Below are 27,106 nucleotides of genomic sequence, written 5' to 3'. Positions count from 1 at the left end.
ACGCTATTGTGGGATGTGACTTGGAATCATTCTCTCGCTCTGTGCCACTGTGTAGGCAACAGGAGTGGAGAAAGTACAAGAGTGTTGTACTGAAGTAAAAGTACAGTGACTCTGATTAAAACTTAGTTAAGTAGAAGTAAAAGTTCAGATTCCAAAATGTACTCAAAAAAGTACAAGTACCCCAAAAAGCAACTCAATTATAGTAATCTGACTAACTGTTATTAGTTACTTTCCACCTCTGCTCACTAGACCTCTGCTGGACATTTTAATGAGGATTCCTCTTGATATTAAAATCATGCTTACACATGGCATAAATACTAGAAGAAAAAGATGTTTAATGCTTTTTCCACCAGTTCTCTGTAAAGCATTTTTAAAATGTCCATACATGTAAAAACCATAAGCTATTTGTCTATCTGTGCATAAGCACAGACAGCTTATTTCAGGGCTAATACATAACTGCATCAGTATTCTCACCTGTTCTTGTATGTAGTCTTTGGTGACAGTGCAGAACACTCTTATGAATAGGCATTAATAAACCAATTTCTCATACTAAACAGGAGCAGAGAAAGCCCAGTCTGTGCTACTCTGTGTGAGATCATACTCTCCCACCACCACTAGGTGTCTCAGTTGAGCTGGCAGAGTCATGCATGCTGTGGATGATGAATAACTAATGTGCTGTGAGACTTTTCATAATGAGCATTTCGGTTACTTTAGTTCAGTAGAATTGAGTGTTAGCCAAGTGCTTTAGGAGAGAAATGATGGTGTGGAGTGTATTGCGGCGTTTGACTCCTACTCAGCCGATGGTTATGCAATCAGATGCAATCAGAGGGAGAGGAGGACCTCAAGGTCTAATCAGCACCTACACAATGCTGTTCTCTGCGAGCTGGAACGGATCCACTGCACTGTATCGATTCAACCAGTGTTTGTGTGTGTGTGAGAGGGAAAGTGTGTGCGCTCATGTGCATGTTGGCCCAAATTTCAGCCACAAAAGATAGTGAGAACAGGCATGAACGTCAGTCCGTGGGCGATATGTTCAAATTTAACAAAGGAAGGTGGATAGTGGGCAGGTGTATTGTTTTTTTTTTTTTTTGGTCTTCCAGCTATATTATGTGTGCATAGGTGTGTGTGTATATGTGTGTGTTTGTGTGTGTGTGTAATACATGCAATGCTCACCACAGGCTGTTTGGTTATGTCCACCAAGTCCTTAATGTTATAATACTGGTGCTTCTCAAAAGCAGAGAAGAGCATGTCCAACACCACCTGTCGCTCAGCCCGCACCATCTTCCCCTCTGACTTCTTCCTCTTGTCGTAATCCATCTGAGAATTATTGAAGAATACTATGATTTTTAAATCAATATTTAAAAAACTTGTAGTATTGATCATCTGAAGTTCATCATTTGGGTTTCATTCCAGAAAGTATTACAACTCTTAATCTCATCCATAAGTTGACTCCCAAAAAAACTGAAGCTGGAACTAAATACCATCTTTTGACCTGTCATACTTTATGTCTATATATTCACTTAAAGTTGAAGATCAAATGAGTAGTCTTCAAGATTAAACATTATCCTGAGGACATCACTACACCAGCCTTTAAAGAAAAATGTGCATTATAATGACTGTATTGTATTTTTGCAAATTAATAAAAGAATTTAAAAAAAAAAAAAAAAGAATTATCACATTTATATACAGTACTTATTCAGACCCTTTGCAACAACACTTGAAATTAAGCTCAGGTTCCTGAATAGAGGTTTTCGTCTAGCCACTCTGCCATAAACCCAGACCAGTGAAAGGATGATGGTAGTCCTTCTGGAACTTTATCCCACCCCCACACAGGATCTCTGGAGCTCAGTCAGAGTGACCATGAGGTTCCTGGTCACCTCTCTAACTGAGGCCCTTATCCCCTGATTGCTCAGCTTTTCTAGGCAACCAGGTCTTGGAGGAGCCCTGGTTGTGCCAAACTTCTCCCATTTGAGAATTAAGGAGGCCCCAAAAACTGAAAACAGGGAAAGGGGTCTGAATACTTTGTGAATGTACTGTATATCACATAATATACTTTAGGCCTGAAAATTTCTAGAAAAACTGATAAATGTTCCTCACAATTTCAGAAAATCTTTAAATGTCTGACAGAAAGTGTGAAACTTTAAAGTATTTTATTCATCAGAAGAGAGCAGGAAAAAGATTATAGTTGATTGACTAGAAACCAAGAATATTCAACTTTTTTCTTTTTAATTGAATACATGTCTCTGCAGCTCAAGACATTGATCAGTGAAGACGAAGGCAACTTTGAGGTGGGTGAAATGAACTTGGTTGGAAAAATCTTTGTTGATTGCCCCTTTAAAACACTTCTCAAAGACAGTTTACTTAAAACAAGGGATCAATCTTTATTAGGGCTATCAAAATTAATCAAGTTAATCACATTTAATTAAGATCCACAATTAGTGCACTAATACTTTTAAATCACGATTAAGTGCATGCTTCATTATCTCTTTCAACACACTGGTTAGGGGGTGACAACATCTCCCTGCAGCCACAGTGATGTAAAATAAGCCCATCACTGCTCCTTGATGTCTTGATTCACTTTAAAAACTCACTGGCAGCTCAGTAGAAGTCAGAAGCAAGCTCCTTTTTCTCTGGTTAAGTCTATGTTTAAATCTTCAACCTGCCTCTAAAAGTAGGTCTGTACTCAAACAGGAAGTTAATTACCCTTAGTTTAATATGGTAGAAAAATCCAAAATGAGATGAAAATAGTTTAAAATGCAAAGTAGTAGAATTCTAAAATAAGATTAATCACGATTAAAGAAATTCTGAAATCACTGTAAAAAAAAAAATAGATATTTTGACAGCCCTAATATGTATCATAAAAACGGTTTATTTGCAGTTCACCTTAAACAACACTTGTGACATTGGTGCATTTTTATTTTCTACAAATAGTGCAATATGCAACAATACATCACTGCCCCTTACTGAGAGGGACTGCAGGGATTGCATAGCAAGTTGCCTTTTCCAGACACACTGAGTACAGAATGAAGTCATCACATAAAAGAGAAATATTAAGAATATTAATTAAAATATTAAATCCCAATGTGCTAATCGAATAGTGCTTGAATTCTTTTAACAGCACACAGTTATAGGTTCTCACATTGAAATCATGGTTGGCCACAGGCTTAAAGACGGTAGTGACTGCTCTCTCCAGCTGCTGTGATACACGCCGAGGCTTAGTGGAATCTCTAATCTGCAATCTGAAACACACACAAAATGGAAAGAAAGTTTTTTGTTAGTTTTTTTAATTTGACTTGTGATAAGACTTCTACCTGTTGGCATGGAGGCAGCTGTCAGCATTCTTGGGTTAAATTAACCATGACTATTGGAACCTGCTGTCCAGAGACAGTCAGCATCCTATTTATTTGTTCAGTTTCACTCAGCCTGTTTTAATTAGACTGAAGACCACAGACCTTGAAGAAAAGGTAGACACAATTTGCAGAAGCTACCCTGTACCTGTCATAGATATAACATACATTTCTAACCACAATCAATCAAGAAATGCCCCAATAAATTTCTCTTGATAACATGGATGTCACCTCAGCAGTGTGCATCTTACAGCACTGGTCTATTTTGTTTTAAATCAGTGACTGTGTCTGAGTGCTAGGGCGATAAAGGCGATCACTTTATCTACAGAGGGAATCTGCTGTACCAAAACTCCTCCTGAACTGAACACACACACACAAAATTGGCTCTGCCGTGACCACATAATGTCCTGCATGTCCTGCTGAAATTGAGTAACATTTGTCAGCTGCCATCCAAATGGGAGCTAAGAAAAAACCATGGAATGAATAGTAGAGGATTTCAAGTCAGAAATAAAAGAGCGCTTAGTAACAATACATCACTGCACCATACTGTAACCTCCATGGAAATTCCAGCCACATTTTCAGAACAAAAACTACTAAAAAAAAGGTGGGATGCATTGTGAATTATTAAGATTTTTTTCCTTTAATGTTTTTTATGTTCTGAAATGATGGCTGACAGTCTCATACACTAAAGCAAACTGTGTTTTCCCTGGGTTATATTGTAGCAGTGCATCTGCCACTGTGAAGCTGTTGCTATAGCAATGCCACTAACTAGCAAAAATAAAGGATTCTAATCAAAAAGAGACAGAGACCATTGAAAAACGGCAGAGTGGATTCGAGTGGTTTATGTTCACACATTAACAGTTCACCATATCCCCCCTGTAAACAAACAGAGACTTCTCTGCTTCTGCTGGCATTTATTTGCAAAGCAAGGGTGCAAACTGACATCAAGGGGGCTGCAAGAAAATTTGAAATTAGTTTTCTAGAACTAAAGACACAGTGCTGCATTAGTGTGTGCATTTGTGATCATAATGCCAATTATTTACACTAAATGCTCTGACTTACATTTGAAAGTCCAAGCATTTGGGGAGGGGGGCTTGAGGGAAAGATTACATCTAAGTTGCTTTTTCCTAATACACTGAAAACTTATTTTTTCAGTAGTCATATATTTGAGAAACATTTCATTGTCTTTATCCAGAAATATTAGAGTATTAGTACTAGAAGTGTGCTTTTTCTAAACATGTTTTTCAGGGTACATTCCAATATGCTAAGCCAATACAGCTTGAATTCACTTAATATTTTTGAAGTGTCAGTCTATTCAAACTGCAACCTGCTACAGCAAAACAAATTCAAAGTTGACTCACATCTTCAGCTTCATATAGCTGTCATTGACGACTGGTCTGCATTCAGCTCTGTGCACCACCACCCCCTCCAGACTGATTCCATCTACAACAAAAACAATGATTCAGCTGCTTAGTCATGGTTTAGACACATGGCACACACATTCAACTCTGATTGGGGAAACAATAGTCTTTCTCTAGTTTAACCCTAGTTTTGTTTGTAAAATACATGTATCTAACTCACTAAACAATAGAACTCTATATTAACACTGAAAATACATCAGAATCAATTATACTGACTAGGCATGATCACTGGCATTTTCAAATATACACGCTGACAGGTTTTCTTTCCATTTTCCCCGTGGTAAACACTGTTCAACATCCAAACTGTTAACTACATCATTTTGAATCGTCAAAAATTGCTCAGAAGTACCCGAAAAGAAACCAATGAAATTCTTGCATCAGAAAGAGTCCACTCTTCCAGAAATTTGATCTATAATTTTTTTGCTCATACTTCACCTCAACTGTGATCTACACAGTTTCAACCATGCATCCAACATGACATGAACACAGTATTAGGTTCACATGTTCACAGCTGTTTAGGAAAGGATGCAAATACATTGCTGAAGAACTAAAGTGCAGCAGAACTCCCTGCATTACTGAGTGTTAAGCCAGTACTAGTCACGATAAGCCATCACTCAGTCCAACGAAGCCCAGCAGAGATCGGACAAATGCCAGAATGACAGCCTCTTCGCAGCACTTCATGGCTGTTTACCAAACTGTCATAAAGTGTCACTCCACACGAAGTCACACTCACAACACTGGAGGCTCTCTGTACTAAGAGAGAAGAGAGAAAGACCAAGGTCAACTGTAGGATTGTGTTTCTTCATGGCATTCTGCTCTTTCACTTGTTGAAGCATAGATCTTGTTAAAAAAAAAAAAAAAAAAACATCAGATATCATATTGAAACTAGGGCTGGACAATTAATTGAATTTTGATCGTGATTTCGATTCGATTAATGTGTGCTTCAAAGAGTATTTCTGGGATGTGTTTTTGGTTGTGTTATTAGTATTTTTTGCATGTTGCAAATTTTGCAAGTTTTACAGGAGTCCATGTAGATTGGATATTTATTTTTATTTATTGTTTTTTATTGCTATTGTTTAATATATTGTTATTATTTTACTTGTTACTAATTTATTTTTGATTGTTCTTTTAAGTTGTGGTTCAATAAATACTCATATTTTGAAATCAATGAATAATCGTGCTTATTAATCGGGACTTCAATATCAATCAAAATAATTTTGATTATTACTTTTGCCATAATCGTCCAGCCCTAATTGAAAGCACTGTTTGAAACCATAAGATGTTTGATTCTTTAGGTTTAGGGGGGAAAAAGAAAAACAATGCCAACGTCTTTTTTTTTCATCTTCTCAATCCAGTAACCTTTTATGTCACTGAAAACTGAAAATAATGTAGCTTAAATGTCTACTTCATCTGTTTAGACATTGGATTTTTGACCTCTCATCAGTACCACTCTGTACTGCCAAGATGACGTGAAAACTGTACAAACACCTCACCTCCACCTGAGCTCAGTGTCTGAGTTTAGACATAAAAACAGCTGTTATCCAACATATTGTCATCCTGAGGAGGTGAGGATGTGCATAACACAAAAAAAGTCTAAATCCAGGGTAGAAGAGCTAAGCCCATGTGAACTTGTAACTTCTGCCAGTGATGCACTGAAAAGAAGTTCATTTAAAATACAAAAGATATTCAAAATTTTCCCGTCCAATTTTCAAGTAATATGTAATTGTGTTATAAAGGGGAAAAAAATGGTCATTCATTTAACAGTTCAGTTATTACCTGTCTGACCACACAGCAATGTCAGCAATGCTTGATGGTTACAATCAAACAACAAACTCATTCAATTCACGTTTAGTTAGGGTTAAATGTAACCCTACCCTTACATGTATTTAGCTATACATTTAGCATAAAAATTAAGGAAATTTGTATTTGGTGGATTATTTCTTCATTCAGTCAGGAATACTCTGGTCATACATTTTACCATTTTCTTGCTAATAGTTTTACTTGGCAGAGAAGGCTTTCCTCAAAAGATGCTCCCTGGGTTAGTCAAGCAGCACGCTTTCACTTACCAGGGAGCACATAGCTAGAAACCCCCAAATGAATAGATACATGTTTGACAATGCATACTGAATACAATAAAATCAGTTCAAAAGCAATTATTCCATAAGAGCATGGATCTGAATATGAGGGTGCAACAAGCTTTATGCTGTAAGGGAGGAGGCTGGGGTGGAGGAGGTGAAGCTTTGCCAGCAGCAGCAGCAACAGCATGGTGCATCAGCATCAGCATTAATGCAAGCAGGAATTAGTGAGAAGTACGTCATATTTAAATACACCACTTTGTTGAGAGAAAGAGCTGTGATTGGCTGTGGGAGCTGGAAGGCTATAATTGGGATCAGCGGGCTGTCAGCTAATCACAGCTGGGTGTACGACTACCGTATTCTGCATAAACTAACGCTGAGCTTCATGTGTAACAATGCCTCATGGTAAAAAATCTTATACTGTTGGAAAGCCTGTTTATTTCCCTTTTGAATGGAGCCACATTTTTAAGGAACATGTATTTGTAGGATGAGCAGCAGAGCTGAGTGCATACTCACATGCTCATCCTACAATTGCATGTTCCATACAAATGTAGCACCATTTAAAAGGGAAATAAACAAGCTTTCCAACAGTGTAAGATATATTGCCAAGAAGAATTGATATAATAGTAGTGATTCACCGAAACATTGTTTTAACATCACTATCAGCCGCCATTGGTACTGTTGACAAACATCAGCCATTTGCAAATAATGTGGCATGACCAGATGTCAGTAGCCAATGTTTGTCTATTGTATTTAATGCTGCCATCTAGCATACTTTAAAGCTGAAATACAACAATTTGTTACAGTTTTAAAGAAGCTATATTGTTATTACAAACATCTGTATCAAAATCGGCCCAGATCTTTACATCTCCAAATTATAGTATTTGTTTCTGGTTTCCTGTTGCTCTTGTTCTGTCTAATATCAATTTACTGATTAAGCATGGTTCTCTGAGCTACCATGAAAATGCACATGAATGCATTGTGCACATATCTTGTCAATCCTAAATGTACCAAGTTAGACTTTGGTATGGAAGAAATTCACCACGATTTTTATTTGTTTGTATTTTATTTTATATCAACCAAAGTAAGATTAACTTTGGTTTAACTTTTATTTTATAGAGGTACAGTATGTTTTACAGTCAAATCCCAGAAGAAAGCAATACAGAGCTCTCACAGAAGTTCCTGAAATGCATTTTTTTTCTTCACGTCTACCCAAACCACTGGTCACTCTGACAGAATTTTGAAACCTATAACAAAATAATTCCTTTACTATTAATACCTTTACTTAACCCCATAAGAGTATTTCACAGATATTTTTCTATCACTTTTACATAAAGAAAATGTAAATGGTTCTTCCATCATGTGCAGTCAGCCTTCTGTAAACCTCTGACTTGCAAACTCCTGTAATCACAACATTTTCATCCCTTTCTAAAGATTTTCTTTTGTTTGTTACAATTATTTTTCAAACTGTTTTTTTCCTAAGATGTTGAAGCTAATTTTTCAACTTTCCAACCCACAACCTTTTTCAAGAAACCATTTGAAGCCTCTTCAGCTGCTCTCCAATCAGCATTAAGAGCCATCATTTTCTTCTTAAGTTCTGAATCGCCTGTGCTAGAGACCAGTTGGTGAGTGTTGTTGATTTGGCAACAGCCTGGGCTATTGTGCATTGTTTGAATGATTTAGCAGTGGCACACATGAAAGGTCTGAAAAGGTATTACATTTCACTCTCATTATCAAGAAAATACAGCAGAGAGAGATGCTCAAAGGGCAATCTAGAGGGCAACTGAAGGTGCCAAGGCACTATTTAAGATCAGACTGACAGGATTAGATGACAAGTGGAGGAGTGAGACAGGCTGTCAAACTTATTTTAATATTCTCGTACAATTTCTATCATCAGATGAGGATCCTCAGGTGTGAAAATGTGTAAAATTAGTCAGCCTCCAGGGAAACTTGCCAGTTCCCTCCCGCATATTCACACTTTCCTGACTAACGTCTTTCCTTTGTGTTGCCGTCTCACCCACTCAAAACGTGGGGGAGAAACGCAAAGAAAAGATACAAAAAGATGTCTATCCCTTTCAGTCGTCATCTGAAATGACGTCAGTTTGGGATGACGCCTGCACAGCGGGATCTCCTGTTACTGGCCTTTAACTGCTTAGTAGTCTTTTGTTCACTCCTCTCTTTCCACAGTATCTGTGATTTAGTGACCGGTTAATACAAAGGTGCAAAGAACTCTTTCTCCTTAAGTTCTTGCGTCCACCATGTCCTTAATGGAAAATCAAAAGAAAAAAAAAGTCTCTCCATGTCTGCCCTTGCACAGAAAATTAAGTTTCTGGCTGATCACAGTTCAAGCAAAGAAGCAACTCATTTGCTTGGATACTGGATGACAATTCTGCTTGTGCAAAGCATTTTTCTATGCATGCATTATTTATGTCTCAATCTATTTAAGTTGTGCTTGTAAAGTCACAAAATATTCATCAGTTTTAAGGGGTATATACATATTTGGCTGAATACCAGAAGTTTAAATGTTCCTTTTCAGTCTGTGCTAGTACAAAACTTCAGTATGGTGGTGATATGATTCCACAGCAGTTTAGCCACCTGCAACATTCACCTTCTAATAAGGATATTTGTCCATCTTTGAAGCATGAAGCAAGCATGAAGATAATTTTGATACAGAATGCGTTGTTCTTCTTTTTGTACCATAGAAGAAAGTGGTCAGTCAGAAACTCTATATACTTTGCCGAGGTCATTTTCACACCTTCAGGGACCCTAAAGGAGCCTACCAGCTCTCCATGATTCCAGCCCAAATCATTACTCCCCCACCTCCTTACTGACATCGCAGCCTTGTTGGGACATGGTGGCCATCCACCCGCCTCCCACTACTCTATCCACCTGGACCATCCAAGGTTGCACGGCACTCATCAGTAAACAAAACTGAAAATTAGTCTTCATATATTTCTGTACCCACTGCAACCATTTCTGCTTGTGAGCATTGGTCAGGTGAGGCCAAATAGTAGGTTTATGCATGACTGCAAGCCTCTGGAGGATCCCACACCATGAGGTTCGTGGGCCTCCAGAGGCACTAGCAGCTTCAAATACCTGTTGATGATGTTGCCTGAAAGCTGGAATTTCACATAACAGGAATATGATCTATTTATCAAATGGTGTTCAATTTAATTTTTTACATTTGTGAGACATTCTTTGTTTGTGAGTTGCACCACTGTAAAACTACAGTATGGCTTTTTAACATCATCTCTGGACCTTGAGAACACATTTTAAGGGATAAAACTAATTCTGTGGCCTGCTGAATCTCGACTGTATGCTTATGAACTCTCCGTCTCAGTCACTGTTTGTGGCAATAACATGTTTCTATTTGACTTGCATCTTATTATCTAAATAAAGTCTTATTAAATGCTTCAGCATGCAACAAGAGGCTTTTGAAAAATACGCTGTAACAAAGATGTGAGGACACTGAATTTTAAATAAATCATAATTAAATATGACGTGTACACGGAAGAGCGAGAGAGAGAGAGAGAGAGAGAGAAAGCACCAAAATGGGACTTGAATCGTAAAGCCACTCAGTACTCTTAAAAATTTTCAGGTCAATCAGTAAAGTTTAAGAAATCTCCTGAAGTCTCCAGAGACACACTGGCCGCTGTCTCACACGTGAGTGAGTCATGCAGGCAGCACGTAAACGCAGAGATGTGTGTAGGTTCACCCGTGCAGGCATAGTGCCATATTTGCTATAATGCCACAGCCAGTGGATGTGTAAAAAAAAAAAAAAAAAACACAGGACCAGTGCCTGTCAACATAGCTGTCTTTCACTTTCCTCATGATTTTCATGCCGCACATCATCTTAACAGCATGTTATGTTAAAATAACACTGAAAACAAGTGCATTGTGCTGCACAAATAAGCGTCCATGGAAAACAGCAAGCCGTGTGACAGCACAATGTCCAAGCTTAAACTCTGGGCATATGGATGCATGACTGATTGAAGCGAAGTCTCGCAGCAGGTAATTTGCAATTTTTTAACATAAATGATGGCATCATCGGCATAAAGCTGGGCACCAGCCTTTGGACAGGTTTTGGGCAAATCATTTATAAACAGACTAAAAAGCAAAGGGCCAAGAATTGACCCTGCGGCGATACCCAGTGTGGGTTCCTCTTTTAAAAGAGGATTTTTCTAGGTCAACTTTTCTGTACTGTTTTTTATCCTGAAGATAAGACTCAAACCAATTAACTCTGTTTCAGAAAAATTAAAAGGACTGAGCCATGCTGGTCAAATGTATAGGTGTTTTTTTCACAGTAATAGTCACAATTTACATGATTGTAATGATTGCAGCATAATTACATCCCTGTGAAAAAGGAAATAAACCAAAAAATGATTAAGCCCATCATGGGCTGGGCGATATGGGCTAAAATTGATATCCTGATATATTTTTGCTATATCCCAATACACAATATATATCGCAATATTTTTGAAGTGGCAGCAGTCTTTTACAGTGTATGGAAAGTCCTGAAATGTCTTCTGTTATGTTTACTATTGCTTACTATAAAATAATTATTTTCCTCATTAAGGGTGAAGCAAACCTACACAGAACTCACCAATCATGCATGCAGTAAATAGCCAAAGTCTAGTCCTCCATACAGGCTAACGGCTGTGATTATATTAGTCCATTATCTGTGCTGATGAACGCTGGACCAGTTTCTGACAAGTTCATAACATGAGAGCATCTTTAGACCTTATTCAAGATACTGTCCTGTGTGATCATGGGGGAAAACAAGCTTGTCTGGAGGCAGGAACATTTTGACTTCTCGCTGTCATTGTTTTGAACTGTAAGGCTGAGATAAGTCTCCGTAGTTGAGGAGAAGTGGATCACATTTTTCCGCTGCTGTTTACCTCCCTCTTTACTTGCTTCTCGCTGCTGATGCGCATGTACAGAGGAGTTTTCTGGATGGGCGCAGCCACGCAAGAGAGAGAGTGAGCTCTCTGCTGTAAGAGATGCAGTTAGGGACAACGGGAGAAGCGAAACTCCAGCGAGAAATGCACGCTGACGGCTCAAAACTTCCACATAATTTATATTCGCAATATAGTCATTTTATACATCATGGGTGGCAAAAGCCAGAATACATCAAGTATACTCGATATATCGCTCAGCCCTAAGCCCATGGCAGTTTAGTAGCACGAGGATATTTTACACCAGATAGCATGGCAATTAAGGTCATACGCTTACAAAAATATATTGAGACTATAGTTTAACCATTTAACAACATATACACTAGATAAATTATGCCCAAGACATTTATGAATTGTTTGATGCCCTTTTTCCTTATGTTAGCAAAAAACTTTAGCTATATAGAACCATACTGTTGACAGTTATACTACAGGATCATTTTTAGGTCTGACTCAAAAATGTAAAAAATCGATAATGGTGTACCAAACCAGTTTTATATACTGTGGCAGAAAACCAAAATCCATGCCATAGATATTTATTACAAATGCATGACAATTTTTTAATAAATGAACTGACAATCTTCTATGTGATGCAAAAAATATATTCATTTACAAGCTGTGAAAAGAAATCAACTAATCGGTTTTGATCAGTGAATCATATAGAAGTGATTTTGCCCATATTGTGCAGAATTTTATTCGTCCTGTGGCACACATTTACCAAAACAATTCAGCTTTCCAAAATTATTTAGAATTTATAATCAATGTGAATGGCAAGCTTTTGATTTAATCATCAATGGTGGATATAATGATATTTCTAAAGTGTGCCTTGAGATTTTGGTTTGATTTTAGGTGTGTTTTGGGCACGGTTACTGAAAAGGCCAGAGATGGAGGATACAAATTAAACAGAACTGGAAATTTCTCCTCCTTCCCAAAAATCACAATTATGGCAACATTTTCCCTTTTAAAAGCAGTACAGTTCTATGATATTCTATGTTATTCATTAAAAGCTAATAATTTTACAAGGCTGTTTGCATGACTGATGAAACTGAATCATTTGTTAAGCATATTTAGATTGAACCCTGCCCTGTAAAGTGTGGGCTAGCAGGTTTGTTTACAACAGTTTAACACAGTCAACCTCTAGTTTGTGAACACTCAGCTCTGAGAAAAAAAAGAGTAAAATATGAGGTACCCTTCATGATGTCAGCCTATGAATTCATCTGTGAAGACATTTCTGAGGTCTTATTCAGATAAATAAACCTAGACAGTGTTTACTTTATTGCTGGCCGTTTGTTTATCTCTCTGTTCTTAAATCATAATTAATAAATTACACTTTGAACTAGCCTTCTGGAATTATTTGGCATATGTACAGCAAATGCTATACATTTCTCTGTCCATGAACTACATAGTAAAGAACTGTATCAAATTCTGCTTTGGCCATATTCTGAATAACAGAGGAACACAGGTTTGTGATTTGATGCATTTGCTAGAATAGGCATAAGTTCTTCAAAATGTTACATAGTAAAAACATAAAAGTGGCAGATTGCATTTAGATGAGCTGGAACAAAACTGTCTGAGAATTCAAATACATTTGAATCTATTCTTTGCTGTCTTTTTTATATATTTTAATAGGATAGGACTGCAACAGAGATATATCAGTATTACACAATTTTATCAGCATTATCCTGGTCTATAAAAAGGGAAAAAACATGATGTATTCAGTGTTAATCAAGGCTGAACAAATGCAGGTGCAACTGCCACGGTCACCATAGCAACCATCACATGCCACCTGACATCACGTGTCACGCAACATTCCATGAAGAGCCTGTCTATCTTAAGGAAACAAATGCTCTGCAGTACGTGTCACAGATCTCACTAATGTTCATCTTTGCCACAAATGGATGCAATTACATGCAATTATTGGCTGGGAAGTGCCAGAGCACTTGCCAGCAACATGTCTAAAACACACCCACACACATGAAACATGCACGTATGTAGAGACCACTGACTATTTAACAGCAACATGTGTTCTAGTCACAGTCAAAGAAAGAGGTCTCAGCCATAAAGAGAGAGACTGTTTGCCTCCTGCCACACATTTTTCTTTTCCTCTGTCCAGGATGCAGAGGTACTGAACAAAGGAGAGAGAGGCTTTTATAGACTAGAGAGACACGCATACGATAAATTTGAAAGACAGGACCAGCATGAGACGTGGATTGACCACAACGTGTAGCTCAAGGCTTTTTTGTGTGGGAGGAACAATTGAGAGAAATAGTAGACTCCTGCATGTTGGCTTCTCTTTAAGACTCTAAAGTGCTAGATCAATGTTTTGGTCCACACCTTCAGCAGACATTCAGCATCCTAATTCTCCTACGCATCTGTCATTCAGAGCTACATAAGACTTTACTACAGCTTCAGATCAGGTAATACTGAAGCTTATATGAAAATCCTGACTATTTCAGTGCAGCCACATAGTGGATTTCTGCAGAGAGGCTGCTCTTGCTTTCATTTAGAAATATCAATGAGATACCAAAAATACAGCATCACTGAAAAATAACTTGTTACAAATTCATTTTCTTCTTGAGAAGCACAAGCAAATGATTTTGGCAAGTTTGCCACAAACACAGACATTTTCTTTCTCTTAAAGTAATAAAACATTCAAATTACACTTCTGTCTGCAAAAGAAATCCTAAATCTGTCTCCAAGGTCTAATCAGTCAAAGTAACACTACAACTAGGATGTTCTTTTGAGACTTAAGCAGAGGCTGACTGATAATCAGCAATTTTCACTGGTATCCATGGTGATTTCATTGTAATGCTGCCATATTGTTTTTTAACAACACCAAACTACTGCTCCTAAGTCAGTAAATAAATCGATACATTGGCAGTGGAAATGAAGAAACTTAAAAGACGGATAAGGTGGCAAGACTTGGTTCACCAAAGAGCATCATCAGTTTATTCCTACCCAAAAAAGTAAAAGGAATCGAACAGATAAATTCATAAATAGAAGCATTAAAACCTGCATGAGCTTTATTTATGACGTTAAAACTTTGAATGTATTACATTCAGTTTATTCTTTAAGAGTAGAGAAGTGAAAATGGTTGAGTGAAGACATTAGAGAAAAAAAAAGAGACAGATGCGAGGGTGAGGAGGTAACTCATCCACCCACTCACACTCATCTTCTCCGAGGCCCTTTTCCACAAAGCTCTGACCTTCCTAATGTTTAACACAACAAACAGCTCGCCGCCCACCAGGTCTCCATCCACCATCACTTTCTCTGGATAAACTCTCCCCCCTCATCTGTGCATCGCCGTATATATGCCACAAACACAGTGAGCCTACACGTACCATAGTTAGAGCAATGAATACAAATGTCAGTCAGTCTGTCTTCATCAGCATGCAACATTGGTGCTGCTTTTCAGTGTATGTTAAAGTAAAATTAAAAAACCCATCAGTTTGTCTGAGATTCACCAACCTTCTGTGCTACATTTAGTGTCAACGGAAAAAAGAAATCAAAGCATTCCTCAGAAACAAAAGATCTGACAAGATTCTTTAGCTGCAACTTTGCCTCAGGCTACATGTGACCTGTTTTTTTGTTTTGTTTTGTTATTTTTGAGATCAGTCTCCAATAAGACTTTTTGGGATGATTCATTGCTTCTCTGAGAGAACCGTCTTGCTTCTGATCTTGACTCATATGATGGAAGCCAGTTGACCTGTTTGTTAAAATGCCAATAGTGATTTTCTGGGATTGTTGTTGTTACATATCTTAGGAAATGTTTAGAAGTACTTTGGGTTTTCTCTTTTTCCAAGAGAAGAATTACATGTGGCCAAGCATACAATAATGCACATCCATAAACACCATGTTTTTGTCATTTTAGACACAACATTAACAACTTTTCAAAAATTAATCAAATCAAATAGTCTGAAACATCCAAGTGCAGGTTACATTCATTTGCTGACTATTCAATGTTTTTTGTGAAATAGCAAACATGGATAAATGGATCAAGGCTTTCTAAGTAATTTTATTAGACTGGTGTGTATGGAAGCTTTGAGCGGTATCTGGGGAATACTCCCGCTGAAGAAAATCTCCAACAGTGCAAAACAAAATGCACCAATCTGGTGCTCTAGGAGATCAATATCAAGAAGACAGATTTAAAAGAGCATTGTGCTGTTATTGCTAATTTTGATTTGAAGATATTTCAGTGACCCACACCGAAGACAGAATTTTTTTTTTTTTTTTTTTTTGCAAATTTATGAAAAAAAAATGGAATTACTACATTGACATAAGTATTCAGACCCTTTGCAACAACACTTGGAATTTAGCTCAGGTGTCTCCCTATTCTCTTGATGGTTGCTGAGATGTTTCTACGCCTTGATTAGAGTCCACCTGGGTAAACTGAATCAAACAGACATGGTTTGGAAAGGGACACACCTCTCTATAGAAGGCCTCACAGCTGACAATGCATATGAGGGCAAAAACAACCCATGGGGTCAAAGAAACTGGCCTTGGGATGGCTACAAAAAAAGACTGAGACAGGACAAAGTTCCTGAAGGACTACAGCTCTCCACTGATCTGGGCTTTATCGCAGAGTTGCTACATGGAAGCCCAGATCAATGGAGAGCTACTGTCCTCAATGTCAAACACACGAAAGCCCGCTTTGCTTTCATGTGGAGTTCTTGGCAAACTCTGAGAGGGCTTCCCTGTGTTTGCACTAAAGAGAGGCTTCCATGTAGCCATTTGGCCATAAAGCCCCAGACTTCTCATGCTAGCTGGCATCACCACTGTCTCTGTGTGCAAGTTCTCAGGCTGTGGTGTCAGTCACTCTACAACCGGAGCGCTCTATGTGACTGTTGTGCTCTTTTGCTTGTAAAAGACAACAAACAAGAAACAAGTACAGATAGGGTTATTGATAGCAATTATTAATGTATCACCATATGGACTGGCTCTCCTTCAAGCATGAGATGACGTATACAAAATTAAATTAAATGTACACATTAGTTGCTGGAGGGATAAAAAGTATGGACTCTTTTAAAGGATGATGAAAAGATAAGGAGCAAAGGTGTCAGGATTTCCATGAACATAAGGTCAGGGTGTAAAATGTAAGACAATTTCTGACATGATAGTCTTGGTGCATCTTGGATGCGGCATTAACTATGCCATACTACCATACCGTTTGTTGTTCCCAACCCTCAAAATCAGTCCAGAGTTTTGATGATGAGCTGCAACACTGCAGTTGGGCCAAAATCTGGCTGAATTTGTGTAGTCTGATCTGGCCTCTACTGAGGCCCTTCTCTGCCAATTGCTCAGTTTGGCTGGAAAGTTAGCTCTTGGAGGAGTCCTGGTTGTGCCAAACTTTCATTTGAGAATTATAGAGGCCACTATGCTCTTGCAATCTTCAGTACAGCAGACATTTTTGTAGCTTTCCCCTGATCTGTACCTTGCAACAATCCTGTCTCCTGGTTTTGCAGGGAGTTCCATTGACCTCATTGCTTGGCTTTGCCCCGATATGCATTGTCAGCCTTCTGTAGAGAGGTGTACCCCTTTCAAATCATGTCACATCAATTTTTTTTATCACAGGTTGACTCTGGTCAAGATGTCGATTCATTTCAGCTATCAAGAGAAATGGGAGGAACCTGAGCTAGAATTCATGTGTGTTTCCAAAAGGTCTAAATACTTATGTCAATGTGATGTTTCAGTTTTTCACTTTGTCATGATGGGGTACTGAATGTAAATTTAGAAAAATATAATCTAAATGACTGTATCATCAGGCTACAACAGGAAAAAACTGAAAAAAGTGAAGGGGGTCTGAATACTTTCTGAATTCACTGTATATTAAGAGTATACTCCTGCACATAGTACTACACTACCGGTGACAAGAATATATCACAGCGAGGGAGACTTTATCCAAACTAGATATTTCTTCAGAGGGAACACCTGGCAATTATATTTTATTCATTCGAAAGTCTTTATCTATTGGCTAAAAATATATCAGGATAGGTTGAGTAAACAACGGTTCTATTTCCCATTGCCAACTTGCACATGGTCAATACAGAGCTTTTTTTCCATGTGTGATGACAACAAGGAAGCAATAAGAGAAGGGGTGAAGTCACTAATTAGATCTCCAAATATAATTTTCCATTAAAGCTCATCTCTACCAAGCCCAGAGGCTGCCTCATTAAGGAAATTTAATGATTCCATTCATTAGTTCTGGAGTGATTTTATGTCTGTAACTGCATTCAGCCCACTCATTCTGATTTCACCACCATTTGAATGCAAAAAAATAGTCTTCAGAGTGCTAAAAACACAGAGAGAACTGATGGAAAATTCACTCATGGACAGCAAGCTGAAGGCCATTTCTCACTCTAAGAAAATCATTAATTCTTTGCAAATTTGAAACAGTTCACAGAGGTAACCGATAATTTTTAATTCTTACAATTCATTTTTCTAAAGATAATTTTCCAGGCTTTTTGACTTAATTTGAGAGAGAGGAGATATGGAGACAGGAATAGGAGAGAGCGGGTGGGATGACATGCACAAAATACCATCAGGACTGAATACTGCATCAGTGCAAAAAAGACTGTGGCCTAAATCTAGAATAACTGAGAGGTTGGCCAAGCATTCCTGGAGTCTATTTAGGGATTTATTGGTAATAGTGTGTCACTAGGACAGTTTCCTTTGCTATCTCACATAAAAGAGCAAAAACAGAATGGTTTTGCTCATTGAAGTGTTATTTGTTGTTTGCTATGATGTACTTGTCTAAAAAAATATCAAGTGGAAATTCTTTATCTGAAGTTTTCAGTTTATACATTCTTATAGATATTAATTTTAAAAAGCAGTATTTAACATCAATACCATAATTAAATGAAACCCATATGCTGACCATTTCAAATGGTCTGATTATTTCAAAATAAAATTCAAAAATCTGATTAGCTTGACTTAAACTATTTGAGCCCTCACATGCTCAGACACAATGTAGTAGACAAACCTGCGTAATGATTAAAGCAAGAGACTGACAGCCCTGAGCTCAGACAAGACCCTATTTTAGGTGGTTGCCATGCCAGCTTCACAGCAGTCAGTGACTCCATGTTACACCACAAGCTCTTGGAACAGCTCGATGAATAATTCACCACCTTTAAGAGAGAAGGATACTCCGTGCTAGTGATGGTTTTGGAAATCCCATTCAAAAGTCAGTTTGATAAAGAGACACAACAGCTGTGACAAACAGATTTTCACTGACTTTGAAGATAATGATTGTCCTCGATGAGCCAGTTTTAATGAACAGGAGACAGAAAGCAGGTCAAACCTCCCACAATCCTCTCTGCTGCATCTTGGCCTCGTTTGCAATTCCAATTGAGTGTTGTTGATGATGATATCACTAATCACTTATGATTAGAAAATCGCTGTGGAGACAGAGAGAGCTGTCACTCCTGGATCTTCTCCCAGATAAATACATACACCTACAAAAAATGTAGGCATTTTACATCAATTAACACTAAAGACACCATTTTTATCTTAGTGTTTCAGTCTTTCTCAGTGCAATGTACCTTCAGTGTGTTGGGAAAAACGAAAATGGGACATAACTTGAGTCTCTCAAATACAAACTATGAGCCGAGTATTCAGATTAACTTGGACACAGACAAACATAGACACAAAAATTATCTTGAGAACAAAAGCTTTCAATTATATTTTCTAATAATTCAGAATACTAGAAAATGACAGCCCAAGAGCTACATGAGTTGAATAAGAAGAGTACATTCATTTTCAATGTTATGCCACCTTCGCTTCTTTATAAATTAAATTCCTCTCTCGCCCACCTGGGCGCTTGTTGCGTCTCCCTCAAGCTCAGGTCCTCTACCAGAGGCCTGGGAGCCTGAGGGTTCTGTGCAGGATCTTAGCTGTTCCTAAGAGTGCGCACTTCTGGACAGAGATCTCAGATGTTGTTCCCGGTATCTGCTGGATCCATCCACCCAGCTTGGGGGTTACACCCCCCAGTGCCCCAGTCACTACTGGCACCACTGTTACCTTCACACCCCACATCTTCTCTAGATCTTCCTTCAGCCCTTGGTATAATCTCGAGCTTCTTGAGTTTCTTCTTCCTGATGTTGCTATCTCTCAGTACTACTAAATCTATCACTACCTCCAATCTATACTTGGCACAGATGTTCCTGTCCACTATGCCAGCTACCTGGTTATGCCAGGTATGCCTCGCCTGCCACCCTGCTGTGATGTGCTGCACTGTCTCAGGGGCTTCTTTGAACAGTCTGCATCTACAAGTGTTGTGTTATTATCAAGCCAATCTTGAACCACAGACAGTTTCATCAAGGTCAAGGTCCCAGAGTTTGGAGGAAGATTGGAGAAGCACAGAATCCAAGGTGCTTGTAGTCCAGTGTATTCAGTTTCCTCAGTCAGTGGTGGTATGGGGTGCCATGTCATCTGCTGATGTTGGTCTACTGTGCTTTATCGAGTCCAGGGTCAACGCTGTCTTCCATCTACCAGGAGATTTTAGAGAACTTCATACTTCCATCTGCTGTGAAGCTTTATGGAGATTTCCTTTTCAGGCAGCACTTGGGACCTGGAAACTGGTTTTCCCGACCATGGTATTACTGTGTTTGATTGGCCAGCTGACCTGCCTGACCCGAACCCCACAGAGAACCTCTTGGGAAATGTCAGGAGGAAAATGAGAGACACCAGCCTCAACAATACAGATGAGCTAAAGGCTGCCATCAGAGAAACCTGGGCTTCGTGACAACCCAGCAGTGCCACTCACTGATTGGCTCTGTACCACATCGCATAGATGCAGTCATCTGTGTAAAAGCTCTAACCAAGGAACTGAGCACATAAATGGGCATAATTTTCCTGAGGGTCAACATTTCTGTATTATAAATCCATTTTTAGAGTGATGTTTTTCATATTCTAATATACTGAGACAGTGGAATTTTGTGATCTGTAAGCTGTACTCATCAAGATTACAGCTTACCAAAGAAGTCTTGAAATATTTCACTTTAAAATATGAATCTAGAATATTTTGACGTTTCATTTCTTGAATTAAATCTGCCTGTAGTGGAGTTCCCAAGAGGGCTACAGGCCAAAGCATTAGGCAATTTGAAACGTGCTCTTCGTGACCAGGCCACAATTGACTGTAATTGGTCCATTTCCTCCTCAGCCAAAGCCATCACTCATAATAACACACGTGATTGCTGCACAAGTAACACTGGCTAGAACAGTGTTACATGTGCGTTACCTTGCAAACAGGATAGTTATATATCCATTCTGTTGGGCTTGCATTTACAGATGTAAGACTAACAGCTCCTTTTCCCCATCTTAAATTGAGATGACACAGAAGAAACATGACAGTTATGCCTTTGATTAAACTGGACTCCTTTTTAAATAGTCATTTTAAATGTAGTGCTGTGTGCTAAACAGATGGATTGGGCTGCAAAAGGAGTTTCATATTCAGACTCACACAAGCTGAGACAGTTTCACACTTCAACAATTATAAAGCAACCCCCCTCCATCTGGTTAGAGCAGGGTGTGTATGCGTGCCGGTGTGTGCCTGTGTGTGTGTGTGTGTGTGTTGCTTATTGCTGTTCTCAGCTTTGCATCTTTTTAACAAAGATAATTAGGGAAAGAGAAAGAAAGAGCTCCTTGAGTCCAGATTCTTCTGTTGTTTGCTCACATACTCCCTCTCTCTCCCTGCAAGTGACGCTGTCTGCCCACCCACTCCTACAACAAGAGAGGGAGAGGGAGAGAGATAGAGAGCTAGACATAGAGAGTGAGAGAGCTGGAGTGTGAGGGAGGGAAGGGAGACAGTGAGCAGCAGAGAGAGCCAGTCTGTTTTCAGCTCCCAGTTCACTTTAGCTGCTCTGCCAGACAGCATTCAGCCATCCACCATCACACACTTTACAACACATCCACTCTCACTTTACGACAGCTGACAACACCTTTTCATTCTCTCAGCAGCAGCAGCACAGACTAACACAGCCAGATCAACAAGAGAAGAAAAAGACAGACTCGAGTTGAACCGCTACCACACCAGCTCAGAAGAGGCTGGGTCGAAGCTGGAGAGGGTGACTGGAGCATGGAATGGAACCTCAGAAGGATGGAAAGTGAACTGAGGCATATCAACCCTGACCTGCTGCAGCCCAGCAAGAGCTTCAAGAAACCCTCCTCAGGCACCATCACCCTAAACGTTGGGGGTTTCTTGTACACAGCCCATCGGACCACCCTTGCCAAACACCAAGGCTCCTTTCTGGAAGAGCTGGCCAATGGTAAGAAGCCTGTTCAGCACACTGATTCCATGGGCAACCCATTCATTGATAGAGATGGTCCAGTTTTTCGCCATGTGCTCAACTACCTACGAACAGGAGAGCTGCAGCTACCTGACGACTTCCGGGAGGCAGGGCTCCTGCGTCGGGAGGCTGATTTTTACCACCTGAGTGAACTGGTGGAAGCTGTAGCTGATTGGGAAAGTCAAAGGGCTGCCCAAAGAGAGGCCGCTTTTTTGGAGGTGACAGATAGCCATGAAAGGTCGCAGGGCCTAAAGGTGTACTGCAGTGACGCCGCCTTCCTTGACAAGATCAAAGGGCGCCTTGTGCAAATCTCCAAAAGCCGCTTGGATGGCTTTCCGGAAGAATTTGTGGTGTCATCAAATGTGATCCAGTTCCGACACTTCATCAAGTCGGAGCCAGGCTCAAGGCTCGTACTGAAGGAGGACAGCACCTTCCTGTGCACACTGGACTGTCTTAAACTAGAGACAGTGATGCTAGCACTTAGATCTGGCTTTAAGCTGGTCACCAGCCTCGACAGCAGCAAAGGTTCCGTGGTGGCAGCTGAGGCCCTGCATTTTGTCAAGTAGAATGGAACAAAACAGAAGGATAACAGAGGAGGAGAGAGAAAAATATAGTTCTGATTCTATATCCAACCTGCTTATGTGAGGTACTGGCTAGAAGATGTGCTGAGTGTAATGTGTCATTGGATGAAAGAAGGAAAACAGGGGGTTTTGACAGTCTCAGAGCACCATATTTAGATATTTACTGCAAAATATTGGCTTACTGACTCTTGCCTGTAAAAGATTTGGGTAACACTGAAATTTTCCAATTAGCAGAACTGGCCTTTTGGCATCAACCTCTGCACTGCTTTGTAAGTTTGTATCCATAAAATTTAGACTTTTACAGATCAAATAAGCATTTGTGACGTTTATATTGGATCTATGAGGCATCACATATAGAAATTACTCTTTAATATAGAGGACGAATGTGAAACTAAGATTCTGGGCAAAATAAGTTCTATAAATGAATCAGTCTGTGCACAAGAACTGCTTCTGCTTCTTTGATGATGGCTGAAAAAAGCCTGCAAAACCAGCTGTGGAGTGCACTGTTGTGCCATTCAGCTTTTACTACAGTCTGTGCCTGTGTGTATGTGTTTCTGTGTGTGTGTGTGGGTGTATGGGTGTGTATGTGTTGCTATATACTGTGTGTGCTGTTATTAGTTGATTTAATTGCTTGTGTCTATTTTACAAGCCTCTTTGGAGCCTTAATGGAAACTTGCAGCTCATTTACATTGTTATGAATTGACAAACAGACTGACAGACTGAAGCAACAAAACTGTATCTGTGTGTCATCAGTTAAACTTAAGTGCAAAGAATCGTGATTATTGTAAGGGCTTTGAATCTAGCATGATGCATGTGCACTAAAAACTGTGTTTGTTAGTGCTGTAAGCCTCTGTGAAGTCAGTGCCACGACAATGCCAATTACTTTATATGTAAATATTTTACAAATAAAAGTGACACTGGGAGAACTGCTTAAATTTTTGGTGTATAAATGCATGAACAGCACATGCCAGATCTTTACTTCATGCAAGAACCCTGGGAAACACTATTTATAATCATGTTTATTGTTAAGATCCTTCGTAATATGCAAAATTGATATTGTGTAATTCTGACCCTTACAGTTTGTAAAGGTCAGAATCTGTAAGGGTCGACTGTTGAATATTCAGAACATTCAAATACAAATGAGTGGTGAAGACAAACTGGACTGGCTCTGACTTTGAAATGTATCCAAAACAGAGTATTTTCCTCCATGAAATTACTCCACTTGCATGTTTGAGCCTGACCTGAAATCTACTTTGAACTAAACATTATGAACATGGTTCTAAATGATCAATGCCAATGGAGAATATTAATTTGCAGGAACCTTCAGATCCTGACAGCTTCCTTCATTGTTCTCCTCAGAGTATCACTACAGAGGGTTCTGTCTCTTCTGCTCTGCCTGTTAAAATCCAAATTTTCCTTTTCACTTTGGCCAAGTTCCTGCTGGACTATGTTGGCTCTCTGAAAGTCAAAATCCAGGGTACATACATTTAATACTTTTAAGACCTTTCTGAAGACCTTGTTCATACATATTTAGACCTATCGTAACTTCAATTTCACACTAATATTAACAACACAGTTGCGTTAATGTTTTGTGCTGATGGTAAGAGAAGAATGTGACAAAATAAAAATGTCCATAGTATTTTTTATTGTTTAAAATTAAGCCTTCTTGGAGCATTTTGAGATTATACTACAAGATAAAAAACAGATTCCATATGGTAGCTAAATGGGTAGTCTTATATTTTAATTAAGAGGCCTATATGCAACGATCCTATTTACAATCACTGCCTTAAAACCTAACAAAATAAAAGCTTACGATAAGGTATTAAGAAAAACAGCAAGATATAATTGCCAATTTCAGGATACTTTAAATCATTTATTCTGACTTTAAAGCACTGATGTGCCAGTGATCACTTTACTGCCATAGCTCTTCATAATTGAGCTGTAACCATTTCAATAATTCCTCTCTTTAAGTCTGAGAAGCATTCAGGTCAGATCTGACAGAGTTTCATGTGTGATTAAATTTAAATATAGAAAACAAAAAGCAGAAAAACATGCCTTATACCTCTTTAGATGAATAGGCTATACAAGTAAATAAAAACTACAACATATAAGACATTATAATCGAGCATTTAAGGTGTTTTAATACTTTTTTAAAGCCTTAATTTTGGCTGGATTGATTTATCAACCTTTGTAAACTTTCTAAGACCCCGCAGACAGCCTGAAATCAATAATGTCCAGAACTGCTCTAAAAGCAAGCATTAGATATCATTTTGGTGTGACTTTTGCACTTCATAAATAAGATCACTCTTTATTTTTGATTGTTATAATTAACAAAATATTGCCTTTTACTTGTCATTTTTATGACAATGCAATGATCTTAATAAATGGCTTCTCTTATCTGCAATTTTCCAGGCTTAAAATGACTAATTAATAAAACAATATGACTAGTGATTTTTTACATTTTCTATCAAAAGGTAAAATGGTGAAAGAGAGATTTCTAGTGGCTTTCATGCAGCAGATACCTGTGGATTTCAACCAGATCGATACAATAAGATGTATATCTGCTTCATGTTAAGTTCATTGTTTAATATTTTGGTACATATTTTCTGCCAACCCATTTTAGGGGCATTGAAATAAAATAGATCAACTTAAAACATTCAGAAGGCACTACAATTATAAAAATAAACTGCCTTGCAGCCTGATAGGCATTACATTAAACCGACATTGAAAGAACATGCTAAGTAAATCGATGTTAATAATAAGTAATGAAATGCCAATTTTCAAGTCCTTTAACTGTTACATTTTCCCTATAATCTTATCTACTGATGAATTGAATTGGGAAATTTATTAGGGAATTTTCAGTAAATTTAAGGTATTTAATATATCCTATTGCCATTTTCAGAAATCAGCTTTATCAGCTATCATGCACATATACGCTGAAAGGCCCTGTTAATCAGCATGAGTGAATTTAAACTCCTGAAATACAAACCAGTTTAAAAGAGAAATAAAAGAAGAGACTTCGCTTATTTATCTTTGACTTTAAGGAGTTTAAGTATCATCTTTAGGGGATTTTGTTGTTGCCTCAGCACTGAAATCCTTCTGACTGGCTCACATTTGTTTTAAATTACTTTCTTTTTTTCTTTTGGTAAAGACTGACACAGTAATTTGAAGTGGCTCACTGCAGCATTGGTGCAGTAACTCCACCTGCAGAAGCCTCAGGGGAGCCCCTTCAGCTCCTCCCAGTATCAGTTAAGATATCTGGTATTTTAAAAACTGGGCCAGTCTGTGAGATAAATCCTGTCCTTTTCCCTCAAGTAGGAGCTCTTTTTATCTCATAGCATTCCAATCTGATATGTGTCATCTTCATGGTTAACAGTAAAATTAAGTTTTTCCCTGATGAAAAAATAGTCCATAGGAACCAGTATTACCACTGATTGCTTAAATCGATTCAATGCCAGTTCAAAAGCTCCTGATTTGATTCAACATTGATTAATATAGGGATATTTTAGTTACAAAACCTATTTTGCTTTGGTATGAAAGAGATTCTCAGAAAACTAAATTTGGAAATAGTACAAGGAACCTTCCAAATGGGCGCGTTGTTAAAAATGTTAAGGTATGTATAAAAACTGACCCCAAACTATAATATTTTCACAAGGTTTTACCTCCATGTAACATATTTTGCACATGGCCTTGCTCTCTCTGTCTTCATAGTATTTAAATCCAAAATGCAGCCAGACATTTGATTTTAAATTTGGTGGTGCATTCAATTGGCAGAGCTTCCAGATTCTGGCATGTTTGTTTGAAGGCAGAGATGAACACAAGTCACTATGCAAAACCAAGTGAAGTCTCAAGTCTCTTAAGGCAAGTCCAGGTGGAGTCTCTTGTGTTTGATTAATAATACAAATGTAATTTCATCCGTAAACTATTATTGCTTAGTCTGAGTGCATCCGTAATGTATAATTACAACTAACCAAACCATTACAATGTAGTAGCGTTAGTATTAGTAGAAGTAGTAATGATTATTTCTTTAATAAAACAGATCCTCACAGTACATATTTTCAAAAACAGATCATGCAGTGTGGTGCTGCCATGTTAAGCTAATATAAACTTTGACTGGACTCAACTTGATCTGTCTCTCCTTTATACACTGCTGTCTGTCTGTCTGTAGATGCGTACTTGCGTTAATCAAATAAGGGAACCCTCCTTATTGATTAAAGGAAATGTGCATCACGTTATTGATAAAACTTTATGAAAGCTACTGCAGTTGCTGATTTATTACTAGGGTTGTTCCGATTCCGATATCAGTAATACCAGAAATACGTCTGATATTGCTTAAATGCAGGTATTGGTATCAGCGAGTAAACGAGTTTATGCAACGATCCGATACCGTTTGGTTTAGTTTTATATGTTGCTTTGTTTAACCATGCTAAATGTTAGCGCTATAAAC

General features: G+C 38.4%; 2 protein-coding genes across 2 annotated transcripts in view; one reads left to right on the top strand and one right to left on the bottom strand.

Annotated features, from left to right (window-relative positions):
* The window catches only part of LOC121522202 (general transcription factor IIF subunit 2-like), a 56,332-nt gene that overhangs the window by 1,694 nt on the left and 27,532 nt on the right, over nucleotides 1–27,106 (bottom strand). Inside the window, exons 5-7 of the mRNA XM_041806350.1 lie at nucleotides 4,709–4,790; nucleotides 3,140–3,239; nucleotides 1,174–1,317 (exon numbers count right to left, since the gene is read on the bottom strand). Coding sequence (XP_041662284.1) covers nucleotides 1,174–1,317; nucleotides 3,140–3,239; nucleotides 4,709–4,790 — 326 coding nt within the window. The remainder of the gene's footprint in view (nucleotides 1–1,173; nucleotides 1,318–3,139; nucleotides 3,240–4,708; nucleotides 4,791–27,106) is intronic.
* Nucleotides 21,597–23,529, top strand: kctd4 (potassium channel tetramerization domain containing 4). Its single transcript, XM_041806349.1, has one exon. The coding sequence runs from the start codon at nucleotides 21,868–21,870 to the stop codon at nucleotides 22,642–22,644; it is 777 nt and encodes a 258-aa protein (XP_041662283.1). The 5' UTR covers nucleotides 21,597–21,867; the 3' UTR covers nucleotides 22,645–23,529.

Source organism: Cheilinus undulatus, linkage group 15 (genome assembly GCF_018320785.1).
Source record: "Cheilinus undulatus linkage group 15, ASM1832078v1, whole genome shotgun sequence".
Lineage (NCBI taxonomy): Eukaryota > Metazoa > Chordata > Actinopteri > Labriformes > Labridae > Cheilinus > Cheilinus undulatus.
The sequence above is the reverse complement of the archived record's forward strand: the minus strand, read 5'-3'. Positions and strand labels throughout refer to the sequence as shown.